At 27.7% G+C, this 16,592-nt stretch overlaps 5 protein-coding genes across 9 annotated transcripts in view; 2 read left to right on the forward strand and 3 right to left on the reverse strand.

Annotated features, from left to right (window-relative positions):
- The window catches only part of LOC100865902 (dynein axonemal heavy chain 1), a 69,095-nt gene extending 59,661 nt beyond the window's left edge, over positions 1-9,434 (forward strand). Inside the window, exons 44-59 of the mRNA XM_086911090.1 lie at positions 398-788; positions 922-1,193; positions 1,401-1,711; positions 1,875-2,100; positions 2,331-2,526; positions 3,135-3,328; positions 3,747-3,901; positions 4,101-4,467; positions 5,895-6,074; positions 6,301-6,552; positions 6,634-6,783; positions 7,136-7,401; positions 7,484-7,710; positions 7,962-8,143; positions 8,359-8,482; positions 9,132-9,434. Coding sequence (XP_086767216.1) covers positions 398-788; positions 922-1,193; positions 1,401-1,711; positions 1,875-2,100; positions 2,331-2,526; positions 3,135-3,328; positions 3,747-3,901; positions 4,101-4,467; positions 5,895-6,074; positions 6,301-6,552; positions 6,634-6,783; positions 7,136-7,401; positions 7,484-7,710; positions 7,962-8,143; positions 8,359-8,482; positions 9,132-9,346 — 3,708 coding nt within the window. The 3' untranslated portion in view covers positions 9,347-9,434. The remainder of the gene's footprint in view (positions 1-397; positions 789-921; positions 1,194-1,400; positions 1,712-1,874; positions 2,101-2,330; positions 2,527-3,134; positions 3,329-3,746; positions 3,902-4,100; positions 4,468-5,894; positions 6,075-6,300; positions 6,553-6,633; positions 6,784-7,135; positions 7,402-7,483; positions 7,711-7,961; positions 8,144-8,358; positions 8,483-9,131) is intronic.
- A 265-nt stretch (positions 9,435-9,699) lies between these two features.
- Positions 9,700-10,896, reverse strand: LOC147657211 (cytochrome b-c1 complex subunit 8). Its single transcript, XM_086910697.1, has 2 exons — positions 10,617-10,896; positions 9,700-10,026 (listed from the first exon to the last, which is right to left on the reverse strand). The coding sequence occupies exons 1-2, from the start codon at positions 10,771-10,773 to the stop codon at positions 9,941-9,943; spliced, it is 243 nt and encodes an 80-aa protein (XP_086766823.1). The 5' UTR covers positions 10,774-10,896; the 3' UTR covers positions 9,700-9,940.
- Positions 10,897-11,040: 144 nt separating this feature from the next.
- On the reverse strand, positions 11,041-12,670 carry LOC147657212 (serine--tRNA synthetase-like protein Slimp). The gene has a single exon (XM_086910706.1). The coding sequence runs from the start codon at positions 12,668-12,670 to the stop codon at positions 11,219-11,221; it is 1,452 nt and encodes a 483-aa protein (XP_086766832.1). The 3' UTR covers positions 11,041-11,218.
- On the reverse strand, positions 11,041-14,754 carry LOC105735067 (zinc finger protein 593 homolog). Its single transcript, XM_012484847.3, has 4 exons — positions 14,446-14,754; positions 13,399-13,628; positions 13,209-13,309; positions 11,041-12,994 (listed from the first exon to the last, which is right to left on the reverse strand). The coding sequence occupies exons 2-4, from the start codon at positions 13,486-13,488 to the stop codon at positions 12,754-12,756; spliced, it is 432 nt and encodes a 143-aa protein (XP_012340301.2). The 5' UTR covers positions 13,489-13,628; positions 14,446-14,754; the 3' UTR covers positions 11,041-12,753.
- The window catches only part of Bap170 (Brahma associated protein 170kD), a 49,612-nt gene continuing 47,624 nt past the window's right edge, over positions 14,605-16,592 (forward strand). For 3 of the 5 annotated variants that reach the window (XM_012484760.3, XM_012484762.3, XM_086910698.1), the window contains exon 1: positions 14,737-15,580. In XM_012484760.3, the coding sequence (XP_012340214.2) occupies positions 15,489-15,580 (92 nt within the window). In that variant the 5' untranslated portion in view covers positions 14,737-15,488. Of the gene's footprint in view, positions 15,581-16,592 lie in introns of all 5 variants that reach the window. The other 2 variants (XM_012484763.3, XM_012484761.3) reach the window with 2 other exon arrangements.

Raw genomic sequence — 16,592 nt, forward strand, 5'->3', positions numbered from 1 at the left:
TTTAAAAATATATTTTTATTAAATGTCATCGAAATTCAATTCTGTGCGAATTATCTTACGTCAATTCGTTCCGAGTTTATATTTTCCTCGAGAGGAAGAATCTTTTGACGATTTCTGGATAAGATCCAATAGAAAAAAAGAAAAAAATAGAACGACATTATTCAACGCCTACGAGAATACGATCTTTTTATGGAATTTTTTCCATAAAAATAAATAAATGGATGATACGTAGATTCCAACTCGTTAATCCTTTATTACATCCTTTGGAGTGGAAGTTTTCTTGCGGTAAATTAATCATAGAGAAATAAGAAAAGAAGGAGAAAAAATATTCCATCGCATAAAAATATTTATCATATTTATATATTTTATCTAAGACACGATATCACTTCCTTTTCAGATTGAATACGTGTCAAAGGCGTGCCATTCGTTTTGTCTATGGGTACACGCGATGTACAACTGGTACTTCGTGAATAAAAAAGTGAAACCAAAGATGGAAGCGTTGGCAAAGGCCGAGGAAATACTTCTTGAGACCGAGAAGGCTCTGAGCGCCGCGATCCAAAGGCTGAAAGAAGTGGAGGAAGGTATCGCCTTGTTGCGAAAGCAGCTTGAGGAGGAGGAGGAAAGGAAAGCCGAACTTGAAAGGCAGAAGCAGCTTTGCGAGGACAGAATGGGAAGAGCTGTCAGACTAATAGTGGGTCTTGCCGGGGAGCAAGTACGTTGGGCCTCGACCGTGGTTGAACTTCGCGAATCCGTGAAAAATGCCGTTGGTGATATCCTGCTAGCCTCGGGTAGATACATCTCGCCACTTTTTCACTCTACGCTTCATCCAAAAGATTTTATTTTGGTTAAAAAAAAAACGTTCAAAAAAATTAACATTATATAATATGATATTATATGTGCATATAATAATTTGATTCGCAGGTGCAATAGCTTATTTGACACCGTTCACGGATATATACAGAGAAAGGCTTTTAGATTCTTGGAAAAAAGTTCTCGGTGAAGGCGTGCCGCACACGCCAGGCAGCGACCCTGTATCAACTCTGGGAGATCAGGTGGAGATAAGAAAATGGCAAATCGAGGGGTTACCTAGAGATATGTTATCCGTGGAAAATGCCGTCCTGGCAATGCATTCGAAACGTTGGCCACTTTTCATAGACCCTCAAGCACAAGCGAACAAATGGATACGTGCTTTGGTAATAAGTAATAAAATCCTTACTAAAATATTTTTCTTTGTACGAGTCAAAAGTGGCGGATAGAAGATAATCTAGAAATCTAAATAGTTAATACTGATCAAAATACCAAATACATTTTACATTTTATTCTCGTAATAACCTGTACAATCCTAACCTTATATAAATTTTTTTTTTTTCATTGTTTCTAATTAATTCAATGATATGCAGTACAAAGAGGAAGGTATATCCATTGCAAGAATGACAGATAAAGAGTTGCTTCGTGTGGTCGAGTCATGCGTTCGATTCGGAAGAGCTTGTCTTATTGAGAATATTGGTCTCGAGCTGGAAGCTGGTTTGGATTCAATTTTCTTAAGATCATTATTCGAACACGGTGGCCAATGGTGTGTTAAAGTTGGGGAGAACATTGTTCCTTATAATACAGAATTCCGTCTTTTCCTCACAACGAGACTCGCAAATCCTCATTACACACCAGAAGTATGCGTGAAGATATTATTGGTTAACTTTGCGCTCACCGAAACGTAAGTAAATAAGTGAAAGTAATTCAATTCTCAGATTCATTTATGAACACGTATTATTCTGAAATTAATCATTTCTTAATTCAAAATCGTATTTTTTTTTATTTTTATATACGGTTTTAATATTAAATATTTTACATTGATAAAAAAATATAAAATATAAAAGCGGTCTCGAGGATCAGATGTTGTCTTTGGTCGCGATTCAAGAACGACCTGATCTTGAGCAAGCGAGAAACGTTTTGATTCTGGCCAATGCTGAGATGAAGAAAGAACTATTGGAAATTGAGGATAGAATTTTATATCGATTGACCGTGTCCGAGGGCTCTGCTGTCGACGACATGGATCTTATTCTCACCTTAGAGGCATCCAAAATTAAAAGCGAAGAAATCAAGGTTTGAAATTCTTGATAAATAAATCCTATAAGTTAAATTGTTGATTTTAACGTATTTTACAATCAATTAAACCAATTATACAAATTTTATTTATTTATAAAATTGTCCATTTCATGCTTAAGAAACGGATAAAATGATCGTTCTTATTTTCTAAAATCTACACTTCACAAAAATTCGATCGATCCGCTCTCTAGCGGCCAATAAACAAATTTACCATATGTGACATATAGGTAAAAATGAAAGAAGCCGAGATCACTCAAGCAGACATCGACATGACCAGATCGCTCTATATTCCGGTGGCGATTCAGGGACGGATTCTATACTTTTGTCTGTCCGATCTGCAATATATCGACACTATGTATCAGTACTCGCTCGAATGGTTCGTCGAGATCTTCAACAATAGCATACTTGCAACGGAAAAGAGCGGTTCGTGAAATATCCTGTACACTAATTACTTGCCTATATACACTATACGAAACATCATAATTAATTATTTTCCACATAAACTATTTCACTCTTAGAGGCATAATTATACCCAAAACGTATAATATATGTAATTGCATTAAATTAATTATTCAACATTCATATTTATAATCTACATATACAGGTATATATCTCTTTAATCTATCATTAATTCAAAAATTATAATGTCGTATATCAAGACATGTAATTTATGAAAGATGAATTTATGATTCTTTTATTGTTAGTTTAAAAAATAACTTTAACCTTTTGCAGTTCAAAATTATTTAATGAAAATAAATAAGTAATAAAAAAAGTTAAAATCCATTTATAATAATATATCTAATCTGAACAAGCAAACATCTAAAAAACATTGATCTGTAAAATAAAATGTGTGTATAACCACACTGGAAATAGTATTGCAAAGGATTAATGTTCTAGTACAAAAATTTAACGAAAAAAAAAAAAAATTTTACACGGTTCATTTCAAAACTATGCAGAAATAATCATTCATTCATATCCTATGAATAAATATGAAGATGAAAGCGAATTAATTAGCGAATGATATTGTTTAGGAGATATCGAGGTACGAGTGACCAATATCAATCACAAATTCATGTTCTCCTTGTTCTCGAACGTATGCCGTAGTTTATTTGAAAAACACAAGCTCCATTTTGCGTTCCTCGTCTGTGCCAGAATTCGTATGAATGATGACTTAATCGATGCGATCGAATGGAGGCATTTTTTGTCCGGACCTATACCCATGATAGTGAGAATTATAATGAGTTTAATGAACTATGAGAGTGAAATTTGAAAAGCTTCTTTTCAATTCTTTTTCTCGATTCATTTTGTTTTTTTTTTTTTTTTTTTTTTTTATGATTTCGCTTTGACCCAATTCGTCTTACATGTAAATTCGAATCCTATAAAAAGTCGTGGTGAAAATTAATTAAACTCCAAAGAAATTGGATAATAATAATCCAATTTGTGTAGAAAAATTAATAATATATTGAATTATCTAATTTTAAAAATAATTAATCATTTATAATGTATTATATTTGTAACAATATAGATATATAATCATTTATATTTTGTAACAAATAGATTTCAATTATTTTAAAAATGTGGTAATACGGTAAAAATGATATTCACGTATTTTAATTATTAAAATTATAAAATTTGTTTTATAGGAGGCTCCAAATCCGGCGCCTGAATGGATTACTCCACGTTGCTGGAAGGAGATCCAAGCACTCAATGAATTAGAAAATTTCCAGAATTTCGTGGAATTCTTCACAAGGAATGTATCTCAATTCAAAAATATATTCGATGAACAAGAAGCGCATATGTGAGCAACATGTTCCTCTAACATACGTCATTGAAAGTCATAAAAGATTGTATAGCAATCAGGCAAAAAGTGTAGATTAATTTTTAAAAATTATTTACAATTAAATTAACTTAATAATTTAAGTTTTAATTTAAATTTTCAAAATAGAACATGATGAAATTTAATTTAAATTAAATGTACTTATTTTAATTCTTTCCAGGATTTCTTATCCAGAACCATGGCAATCGAAACTTGATGATTTTCAAAAAATGTTAATATTGAAATGTCTTCGACCCGATAAAGTGACAAATGCGATGCAATTGTACATAGCCAAGTATTTAGGCCAAGAATTTATTGAGCCCCAAACTGCAGAATTGTCAGCAATTTATGCCGAATCTTCTCCAACTACGCCTATAATTTTCATCTTGTCCCCTGGTACAGATCCTGCAGCAGAATTATACAAATTTGCGGATAAATTAAAAATGACCATGAAATTGCATGCCATCTCGCTTGGGCAAGGACAAGGACCCAGAGCAGAAGCTATGTTAAAGTTATCCGCAGAAACCGGTTATTGGTGTTTCTTCCAGGTATATGTACATATATTTTCTCTATAAGAGATTTGAAAGAATCATTATATGATTAAAATGTATAGAATATTGCATTATTGCAATAAAATATGGAATTATGTCTGTTATGTCTAATATTATAAAATTAATATTATTAAAAAGAAATAAAATAAAAATAAGAATATTCTCGAGCAATTTTCGAGGGTTTTTTTAATAGTTCTTATCTTAATCTTATGTGAAAAAAATGGATTATTGTAAGTTATTTATAATAATAAGTTATTTTTAAATATTACAAGAAAATCAAGATTGGAAAACGTTAATCTAATACTTATTCCTATATATACAATATTCAACTACAATAGAATTTGATAATTTGATAACCACAAACCATTGTCAATATTGATCTAATAAATACATTCTTGCTTTAAGAAAAGACTTCTCCCTAAGGTGATAAAATACGGGATAAAGAAAAGGGGAGAGTATGGTCTTTATCTTTCCAGAATATATATAAAAGAGAAGGCGGAACCAGTGGAAAATGATTTATTATATAATGGGGGTGAATTGGATGGAGATAGAGTTGCGGTTTGATAAGGAAATAAAGATATGAAAAGATGTGATTTGACTGAGGAAGTAAAAATGAGAAAGAATCAAATTTGAAATTCTTTTTCCTTCTTTATTTTATCATATTTATCGACTTTATTCAACAATAACTCATTAATGCAAATATTTGTCAAATATTAAATAAGAAGTATTTATTAAAAAAATTAGCATTGCAATTAATATTTTATTTTATTAAAAATTCGAAAGAAAGAAATTATCGAATTTACTATATTTACCATATTTTACCATATTTTATTATTCAATATATTAATTTTTTAATTTGGCATTACTATTCAATTGTAAATAAATGCAAATTGATATTTTTTTGAAGAAATAGATTCCAAATAGAATATAATTTCTATTGAAAAATTCAATTCTTTTATTGATCTTGTGAATTAAAAGAGGAAATAAGAAATGTAGAATAATATTTTATTACGCAATGATAAAAAAACAGAATAATAATATAACAATAGAATATAATGAAGAAGAAATACGATTTCTGCGGTCACAATCACAATTTTTTCTTTTTAAATATACAGGTTTGAAAAATTTATTTTTATCTGTTCATTATTTTTTGAAAAAACAATAAATTTGATAAAAAAAAAAAAAATAAATTTAAGACTGATAAATAGAAGATAATTTTAATGATGAAAATTTTAAGATGTAAAATTATAATTTTTTAATTTAATAAAATAATTTTATCAAAAGCATAATTTTTAATAAGATGCAAAACTATATCTTAAAAATTAATCAAGAAAATAAATTAAAAATATATATATATATATAATTATAATTATTAAAAATAATAAATTTAATTATCAAATTTTAATGTAAATATATTTTTATAGAATTGCCATTTGGCTCCAAGTTGGATGCCAGAATTAGATATGTTGGTTGAATTATTAACACGACAAACTAATCATCGTGATTTCCGTTTATGGCTAACATCCGCGCCATCCCCTGATTTTCCTGTCAGTATTCTTCAAAACAGTAGCAAAATGACGATCGAACCTCCTAGGGGAATAAAAGTAAAAGAATCATGTTATTTGAAATTTAAAGCCTTATTTTTTTACTCATTATTTTTTTGCTATACCATTAACTAATTAAATATTTAATTTCTTTTTTCAAATCTTACATTTTCTCAATATATTAAACGTTTTTCCAACTTTTCATTTTTTTTTAAATAAACTTAAATTCTTATTTATAATAGGAAATATTTTTGAAATAAGAAAATATTTTTATTTTTGTTCACAGGCAAATATGTTTCGTGCGTATTTAGCACAAGTGGCAGAAATGCGAATCTTCCTAGCATCCGAACATCCTAAAGTTCAGCAATTTAAATGGTTGGTGTTTTCTTTATGCTTGTTTCATTCTGTGTTACTGGAACGAAGAAAATTTGGCTCGTTGGGATTTAATATAGCGTACGAATTCACTGATGGTGATTTAAGAATATGTATATCACAATTGCACATGTTTCTTTTAGAATATGACGTTGTTCCGTTCAGGGTAAAATCATTCAGCAAAAAAAGAAAAAAACTTTTTATTACTTTATAGAAAAGAAAAAACTTGTAATATTCATTTGCATAGGTACTCATATACACAGCTGGCCACATCAATTATGGTGGTCGAATAACAGACGATTGGGATCGTCGATGTGTGCTAACCATATTGCAAGATTTCTACAAAATAGAAATTTTGTCACCGACATATAAATTTGATGTAGAAGGATATTATCAAGTGCGTATAAATAAAATAAACTTGTTAAATTAATATTATCATTCGCTAATTAGAAGTATCCCCTTAATAAAAGCAGCGATTTTCAACTTGTAACATTATTTTATCTAGTAGTTATTCAGAATAAATAGAGTCATATATATAATATTGAAAATAAATGTTTAAAATAATAAAATTTAATACGAATATATATTGTTACAAATCATTCATGTATTACTACTAGTTGAGAGTTGTTAGCTTGATGCTATTCATACAACATTGCATATATTTTAAAGATTATCATTAGAATAAGTTATTATGGAATATTGGAATATATTATTTATTATATTTTTACTAATCTTTCATCTTTTTACAGTTAACCGATGCAACGTTCGAAGATTATATCGAATATATAAAAACTTTTCCTCTAAACGATGATCCTGCGTTATTCGGAATGCATCCGAATGCGGATATTAGCTTCGCTCAAGCTGAAACATATGCGTGTCTGGACACGTTACTTGCTCTTCAGCCACAAGAAGTTGGAATCGCAGCTGCAAGTATCGAAGAAGTCACGTTTCAATTAGCCTCTGATATGTTGGCGACAATGCCTCCTCTCTTTGATTTATCTGCTATATATCAAAAGTATTAAAAACATTATTTTCGATATAGAAAGAATAACGAAACATTTAAGAAATTAAAATATATTAGAGATATATGTGTATAGATATCCGGTTTTGTACGAAGAATCATTTAATACCGTACTCATTCAAGAAGCTATACGCTATAATGGTTTATTGGATGTGGTAAAATCGACGCTAGAAGATCTATTGAAAGCCTTAAAAGGATTCGTCGTTATGTCAGAATACTTAGAAACTGTGTCAAAAAGTTTGTACAACTATAAGATTCCAACAGTTTGGGAAGATAAGGGATATCCCTCTTTAAAACCTCTTGGTAATCTTCGATTCCAACTTGTAACTAAATTTGAATTTATTAATAGCATTCATGTATATCTTAAGCTAATGCTAATTATCAATTTAAAGAATTGAAATTTTTGTTTCTTTATATAAGTTTAAATTTGTTGCATAACAATCATATGCAAATTCAACTTATTTTTATTTTCCAAATTCTTTTTTTTTTTTTGAATTTTGAATTTCTTTCAGTTTTCAATTTACAAATAAATTATATTTATCAATTTGAAATAGGTGCTTGGTTTCTGGATTTGAAAGATCGAATTGAATTTTTAAAATCTTGGGAAAATTATGGAATACCCGCAGCTTTTTGGATTTCTGGTTTCTATTTTCCGCAAGCATTTTTAACAGGCACTTTACAAAACTTTGCACGAAAATACGTTGTTTCCATCGATGCAATTGATTTTAGTTTTCAAGTAATTTTAACCAATAATTATCTGATATTTAACAACTAAATTATTCAAAATGCTAATTAATTGATAAATTATTTAGAATATTATTTGATATTGTAAAGTATAAAAGTATAATATATAATTATGAGAAATAATATGTATAAATATGAATAAAAATATATATAAATATAAATAGAAAAAGAATATATCTATAAATATGAAACTATTTTTAATCTTAGGTACAAACTGAAATGCCAAAACAAAGACCGCCAGATGGTTGTATTATTTATGGTCTCTTTCTTGAAGGATGCCGATGGGATGGAAATTATTTGAACGAATCTTTTCCTAAGGAATTATATACTAGTATATATACATATATATATAATATAACATTACGAAAAATATAAATATGTTCTTTCAACATTTTTTCAACATATTTTATTATTTTTTGTCTATATATTTTATTCATTGTATAAATATAATAAGTATTTTTATAATATAATAAGTAAATTTTTAAATTATCTATTATTCTTACTAAAAATTGTTGCTTTTATTTAAATTTTTTTATATTTTTCTCATGTTTTTTTTTTTAATTTTTTTATATTTTTATATTTTAAAGAGATTTATAAAATGGTAATTTTATCTCATTTAAAGGATGTTGTTAATTGCTATTATCATTTATACATATTTATTACATATTTCATATTGCATATTGCAATTATATATCAATTACGATACAATTATATACAAAATCAAAAAATATTTTTGCATCATTTTATGTTGATATTTCATAATTTTTATAAAATAATAAATTAATAATAAAAATTTAAATTATAGATAAATATAAATTAATAAAAAATAATTTTTATTATTAAATATCGTAAGTATAAATCCAAACATATATTTTATTTTTTTTTTAATCATATTTTATGTTTCATTAAATATCAATTATTTTATATTAATTTTTAATTTTGTATTAATTTCAAATAATTATATAAATATTTTTTTCTAGACATGCCTCCAATTCTATTATTGCCGGAAGTACATCATAAAGAACCCGAAGGAATCTATGTTTGTCCCGTATATAAAACTATCAACCGAGCAGGAGTGTTAAGCACAACTGGACATTCGACAAATTTTGTATTACCGATGGAGATTCCTAGTAAACAACCACAAGCTCATTGGATCAAAAGAGGTGTAGCTCTAATTTGCGCATTGGATTATTAACAATATCTTAACAATATCTATTTTATTTATTTAATCCTTATTTTGTTTATTTAATTTAAAATGAAAATGTTATTAAAAGATACTTTAAAAACATATTAAGTGTATTTTTTTTATATAAATAGTAGAAAATCTTTCTATTAAATTCTTAATAAATTGAAATTGCGGAAACATTTTCATTAAATTTTGATATTAAAATAATTTTAATTAAAACAATATTTAATTTTTTTTTTAAAATTTCATATATTTTATTTTTGAAATAGAATTAATAAACATATAATTGCGTTAAATAATGTCATAAATAAATTATAAATAATTAATTTGCAATCATAGTCGAAAATGAAAACAAAATATTATTTTTCTTTTCAAACTTCATTTATATTTTACAATATCATTTCAATGACTTTAATAATTTAGAACTATTTCTTCTTAAAAAATTCTCCAATTATTAATCTAAAATATTTTTGAATATACTTTTTATTTTAACTCTGATTTAATTAATTAAAATTAAGAAAGTACAATTTATAATAACGGAAGAGAATAAAAACATAAATAATTATTGTTCCATTGTGATCCTCAAAATTATTTTCTGTTATTTTATGAATATAAGTTTGGATCTTTTCTTTTTGATCTTCTATGTTCTTCCGGGCACCATTTCATTAACCAAAATGTCAGTAGAAATGCTATCAAAAATTTAATCAAAAGATCAAATTATTGTATTAAGAATAAAATAAAATTATATATTTTTAACATACAAGATTTTCTAATATATAGAAATTAAATATTTTCTTAACTCTGATCATAATAATTTAATGTACAATTAATTGCATAAAAAACCTATATTTGATATAAATATAATTAAATAAAGTATTTAAAAACATATAGTTATAATCTGAATAGAATATATATCGCATGTGCGAAAATAAAATATTTTGCAATGATATTTTGTTTTACAATTATAAGAGATATCGCGAGATATCAAAAAGTGCGAACAAATTATATCTTAAAGAGCAAATTTTTTTCCATTATTTGTTTTAATTAGAAATGATAGTTATAGTTATTATAAATTATATTTTATTATTGTAAAATTTAAATACGTTTGAAATATTGTACGAATGATATTACTATAAGATATTTATCTCATAATAAATGCGATGAAATTAACAAATTTAAAAATAATGAAAGTAACAAAATTAGTAAGAATTTATATAAAAAGTTATAAAATTTAATGATTAATGATATAAATTAATTTAAATGTAGAAATGTAGTTTACCTGGTGCCATTGGCAAAGAAGTATAAAATGAGCGTATCAAAAAATTTTGTACACCAGGAAATATAAATTTTGCCCAAATTCTTTGATCTGATGAGGCTAATGTATAATAAACGATTTTTCGTATTCGAACTGGTAATTCTCCAAATTCTAAAGTCATGTGTGTATATTAATCTTTCAGCTCTTCAAAAGAAACTTCAAAATTATGAAAACAATAGACGGAAACATATTACCAATTTTTGGTATTCTTTTTAACTATATATATATGTATATTTTTAAACATGTGTACATATATATATATATATATATATATACATATCAAATACTATAAATACTATATATAACTGTAAAAAATAAATATTCGATAAAAACATTTAAATATATTAAATGCTTAAATGAATGTATTATATATTAATAAAAAGCATTCTTTCGTCTATTTACAATGTCAAATATATTTATTTTTTAATAAAATATATAAACAATGTTTTATCAATAAACATACTAGAAATGAAAACACTCAAAATACATATATCGAAATATGTATATACAATATAAAAATCATCTTATTGTTATAATTAAATTAATTTTCAAATTTGTTTCTAAACTTAAATATTATTTATAGGCATATGTTCTAATATTTTCGGTGGAATAACGAATTTATGTGGATTTTGTTCTAACAAGCATCCTAAAAGACGTGGTACCGACAAAATTGTGCCGGATATCACAGAAGGGAAGCTTTGTCCATCTGGTATCTGATATATAATTAGCAATCTTTTGCTAAAATATTCACCATATGTAGATATATGACCAACTTCTATATATTGTTTCGAAAATGGAGACCATAATTCAAATGATACACGCATTGCTTCCCAAGGTCGTAATTCTGAAGCAGGCCTCATAACAATTTGATAATGATCACACACATTATCATACAATTTACATGCAATATTTAATAATTTTTCAAATTGCGTACTATATTCTTCACTCTTTCCATCTTTGACTAATATAAAAGCAATTGCAACTGAAGCTTGACAAACAGTAAACAAACCAATTGGATTGGATCCTGATCGAAAAGGAGTATATTGTCTACCAGTTGAAAAATATGTTACTGGAAAATGATTTGGATTTATCAGTTGCTTTGCATGCATTGCCAAAAATGAAATTAAACTTGCACCTCCTACAAGATGCATACGATTAGGAGAATTTTTATCTACATCGCTATGATTGCTTATTATGAAAGCATCTGTAGGATCTTCATGATTTAAACCAGAACCATCTATTACCAAACTTCGACTGAAATCTGCACCTGCTACTCTAATCATATTATTTGCACTAAATATTTTTCCAGCATAATTTAATACCCCAAGTTCAAAAAGAGCTGCATCATTACATAAATAATATTGCATAGGATTTTTATATTCCAATAAACCAAGACGTCTTCCAATTTCAATGTGATTTTTCTTTTCTGAATCTTTTGGATGTTCCTTCAAAGAATTAACCCGTTTTAGTACAACAGGACCTTGAATTGGTGTCCTTCCATCTACTTCATTTGGCAATTGAAATAATTTTTCCAAAATACTTTCATTTAAATCTTTGAGAGCATTTTTAATCTTATTTAAATCATGTTTTAATGTTTTAATTTGTATTTTTAGTTTTGAAATTTCTGTTTGTTCTTCTACAGTTAAATTTTCCTTTTTATATAACACGTTTAATTTATTTGATATTTTTTCATTTTTTGATTGTAATTTATGTTTATCTGCATTTACTGATTTATAAAATTCCCATATATTTTTAATTTCTTTAACATTCAAATTTAATCCTCTAGCTGTAAGATCTTTCTGCACTCTATCAACATCTATTAATTTCTCATCTAAATCTATATATGGTCTTAAAAATGAAAAATATTCTTTGCCTTTAACAGTTGAAACAAGTAGTGCAGAAGAATAATGTCTGCTAGAATGCTTTAGTATACTAATGCATTTAATAGAATTATGTTTTATACTATTAGAATATATACATTTCTGTATAAAATGTAATACATAATTTGTCATTTTCATTTATAAAATTTGACAACTTTTATAATTTACTAATATATATAATAAAACTTCTTAGAATAAAGATTATATTTCTTAAGAGAATTTTATGCATCCACTTTAGCTATTTTAACTTGTGATGAAGTTTCTGGTTCAACATCCATATTATAGTTGGTATAATTTATAGTCTCAATTTTCCTTTTTTGTGGAATAATGTAATTTCCTTTACCAGCTGCTCTTTCTGATTCCTCAATAGAATAAGGTTCTAATTCAAGAGCTTTTAATCTGCGTTTATGTACTTTTGTTGTAAAATGATCTTGTAAAGCAGTATCATTTATAAAATACCTCCTACAAAAAAAATAAATTGTTTTCAATTTATAAGAACATTTATAATATTGAATGAAAAAAACATTTAGATATATAATATAAAAATATTCAAATATAAAAATGATTATAGATGCAAAAAATAATTAATAGAAATACAATAAAATAATGGAGCATGTTAAAAGGTTATATCACGTATATATTAGTTAATATATTACTATCAAATATAAATACTTACGCGCAATGAATACAATAATATTGTCCAGCTCCTGGTTTATCAAAATCTACTTCTTGATTTAGTAGATTCTTTACATTTTTGTCTTTCAAATCCTCATCAATCTAAAATAAAGAATATCGTGTAACAATTGCCAATCATATATACCCACGTGATTCACATGGTTTCAAATAAAAATTAGGTTATATTATACCTCATCTAAATCTTTTGTTCTTCTTTTAGTTCGCCAACCTTTTTTCAAATGTGTATCACCTCTATGATATTTTTTACGTTTGTAAGTCATTTTCACAAAGTATTTATATCATACAAAGAATAGAATAATACTATCGTTACAATCACACGAATAATATACTTGTTTAACAAAATAAAGAGAATTGAACATATGTACACATTATTACAGTAAAAGAAACTAGTTTATTTTGTCTAAAAATAAATAATAAATAATAAGTTATTTATGAAATACAATAATTTATTTATTCATAATAATTCATTAATAATTTTTATTATAGTTATAAAAAGCAATAATATGTAATAATAAAATTTGAATATTAAAAATATAATTTTTGATTCTTTTTCATAGAAATCAGCTATCATTTTTGAAATATGTTAAAATAAAATAATGTTGAATTTCACATTCATATGTACAGTGTACATATTTATTAATGCTTAATTTACTTTATATGAAAACTAAAAAAAAAAAATATATTATTAATGTAATAAAATTTATGATAGTTATACCACTATTGAAGAATTTTTAACATTGCTATTGGTCAAATAACGTTATGGCGGTTTCGTTTTTATGAGAATTCATAAAAAGATTATAATAATGATAAAGTTTTCAAGTATTAATATTATTATTAATATTAATATTATTATTTATAAAGTATTATGAATTATATTAGAATTCAATAAAAATCTTTCTGTGATATTAATAACTGTTTCAAATAATGCTTTGAAAATTCAATAGAAATACAAATAATCAAATTTTTGTAAAATAGAATTATATACATATTCAAATAAATTTAATAATAAACTGAACATGGTATTGAAAACAATAAATATACAAATTATTTATAAATTCAAAAAATGTAAATTAACATTTATTATTGAAGATCTAAGGTAAAGATGTAGAAGCATTTTGACTTCAAAGAAACAAAATAAGATTAAAAAGAAAGTATATTCATAAAAGGACATGCGCAGTATAATAAAAAGCTTTTACTTCGAAATTAGTGTAACGTACTGGTTATACCGATAGATGTCAGTATAACATCTCAGAGTAGGTCGCGCCTCTATCGGCGAAGCCTATGATCAATTCAAACGGTGCGCCACTGACGAGGGGGGTCCACACCATTTTGAAAGTAAAAATACTGCGCGACCCGGGATTTTGTTTGTACGGTTCGGCGAGGGTAAAAAAGCGGCGAGGGCTAGGCTGTGGTATGGTCGGGGTAACGCGGTGTCGCTTGTAAAATGACGTAGAGTGTGCGAGGGTGTGCCGCGTGCGGTACGAGGTGTGTTAGCGGAAACGGTGTCGCGGTGTGTAGGGTCGGCGCTGGCCGTAGCTATCGTAGCGTACGGGAAATTGGCTGTGGCTTCGCCAATGGATGCCAGGCAGGAGGAGACGCCATTTTGATATACGGGCGCACGTCAAGCGTTCGCTCGTAGGGAAACGCGGTCTCGAGTCGGTCTGCCGCTTCGCGTAGGACCGCGCGGGTGAATTCGTCGGTTCGCGAGGTTCACGAGTATCGTTGATACGAGTGCGTGGCGCAACGGATTCGTTGCGTTTCGTTGACAAGTGACAGGTGAATCGATCGGGCCGCGAGGAAAGTCGCGTTGCGGCCCCGTGCCCGTAACACGGTTCGCTCGGTTGATCGGTAGTGACTACTGTGTGTGGAACTACGTGTACATTCGGATTTTTCCCCACGCGGGCGAGTTCAGTGCGAGGGACACGGTAGCTCGTGTATATTGGTGCGCTGATCCGGGGTGGCGGTGTACGGCAGGGAAAAGCCGCTGTCTCGTTTCGCGCGCGCGAGAGAGGCCACCGGCCGACACTTCGGGCCAGGACAAGACGACCCGATGTCGGGAGCGGGTCGCGACCCCGTGTCGACCCGTGGTCGTCCTCGTCTTCGCATATCCATCTCTTTCATAGCACCAGGACACTCCTGGCGTAAATGTGCTCTCATGAGTGCCCATGTGCACCTTTCTTTCTGTCTGCTGCCCCTACGTGCCCTGTAAACCCAGAGCACACCCCGATTAGCACGCCCACGCACTCTATCACTCGCGAATATGGCCAAGATCCTCAACAAGGACCCCGTCACCTACGAAAGGGAGAGGGAAAACTTCCTGAAGGATCTCCGTCACTTCCATGAGACTAGAGGGTAAGATAATTTCGTTCGTTTGCTTTCAAACCAATCTTCCATTATTTACTTCAATCTTACTATTATCATCGATATTCTTTTTGTGTATTTTCATTTGCATCGACCGTTTTATACTTTATCCATTAAAATTCCATCGCTATAAAAGAATTCTTATCGCAATGGTTTGCAAGTAAATCGGGTTAATAAATTAGCGTTGTCTACCTAGAATGTGAATAGATTTGAGGTTATGTACGTTTAGTTTAAAGTTTCTCAGAGAGACTCGCCTTTGTGCAAGCTATTTGTTTACGCGTGTTCCATGTTTTCTTTATCAACGATTATCGGTCGCGTATCTTATTGCGATTGAGGTTACATTCAATTAAAATGGATAATATTATGATCAATTTGATTTTTTTTTTGTAAGAATTTATTATTCGATCTTACAAACATTGTAAATAAACTATGTTTCTTTTTGTAATAATTAAATTTTAATATTAATTAAAACTATTTTAAAATATAACGAGTAATTGCAATTTATTTCACACGAAAATACCGCTGTTCATTACGTCATTGTTCATATTTTATTAGTTTCAGAAACAGAAACAAATTTTCTTAATTATATTGAATGATCTTAACCTTAGCAACAAACTATATTGTAATGTATCTATTGTGTATATTTGAAGAATAAGTTCATTGATTTAATTCATTTAATTTTATATATCTTTTATATATTTTTGATTAACTTTTTTGATAAATTTTCAAATATATTTCAATATATTAGTATTAATTTTATTTTTCAATATTATTTAATATAATGTCATTTATGAATTGTATTTTTTGCATTACAATGTATAATTTTAAGAAACAAAAAATATTTAATTGAATAATATTTTATTTTATACATATGTAATATACAATTATATACAATTATTATATAAATATACAATTATTTGTATAAAAAAATAAATCAATTTTTTATTCATTAACAAATAAAAAAACTATACATTAATAAAAATTTGTTTCGATAAATCTTATT

This window comes from Apis florea, unplaced genomic scaffold (genome assembly GCF_048593485.1).
Source record: "Apis florea isolate Af1SG1 unplaced genomic scaffold, ASM4859348v1 contig_3203_pilon, whole genome shotgun sequence".
NCBI classification, from domain to species: domain Eukaryota; kingdom Metazoa; phylum Arthropoda; class Insecta; order Hymenoptera; family Apidae; genus Apis; species Apis florea.

Excerpts from the sequence above, each read along its gene's own strand:
- LOC105735067 (XM_012484847.3), bottom strand. The coding sequence starts at position 13,488 with ATGACTTACAAACGTAAAAAATATCATAGAGGTGATACACATTTGAAA. Across the intron at positions 13,310-13,398 it reads GAACAAAAGATTTAGATGAG|ATTGATGAGGATTTGAAAGA; the intron begins GTATAATATAAC and ends TCTTTATTTTAG. Across the intron at positions 12,995-13,208 it reads TATTATTGTATTCATTGCGC|GAGGTATTTTATAAATGATA; the intron begins GTAAGTATTTAT and ends TTTTTTTTGTAG.
- LOC147657211 (XM_086910697.1), bottom strand. The coding sequence starts at position 10,773 with ATGACTTTAGAATTTGGAGAATTACCAGTTCGAATACGAAAAATCGTT. Across the intron at positions 10,027-10,616 it reads TTCTTTGCCAATGGCACCAG|CATTTCTACTGACATTTTGG; the intron begins GTAAACTACATT and ends AATTTTTGATAG.
- LOC147657212 (XM_086910706.1), bottom strand. The coding sequence starts at position 12,670 with ATGAAAATGACAAATTATGTATTACATTTTATACAGAAATGTATATAT.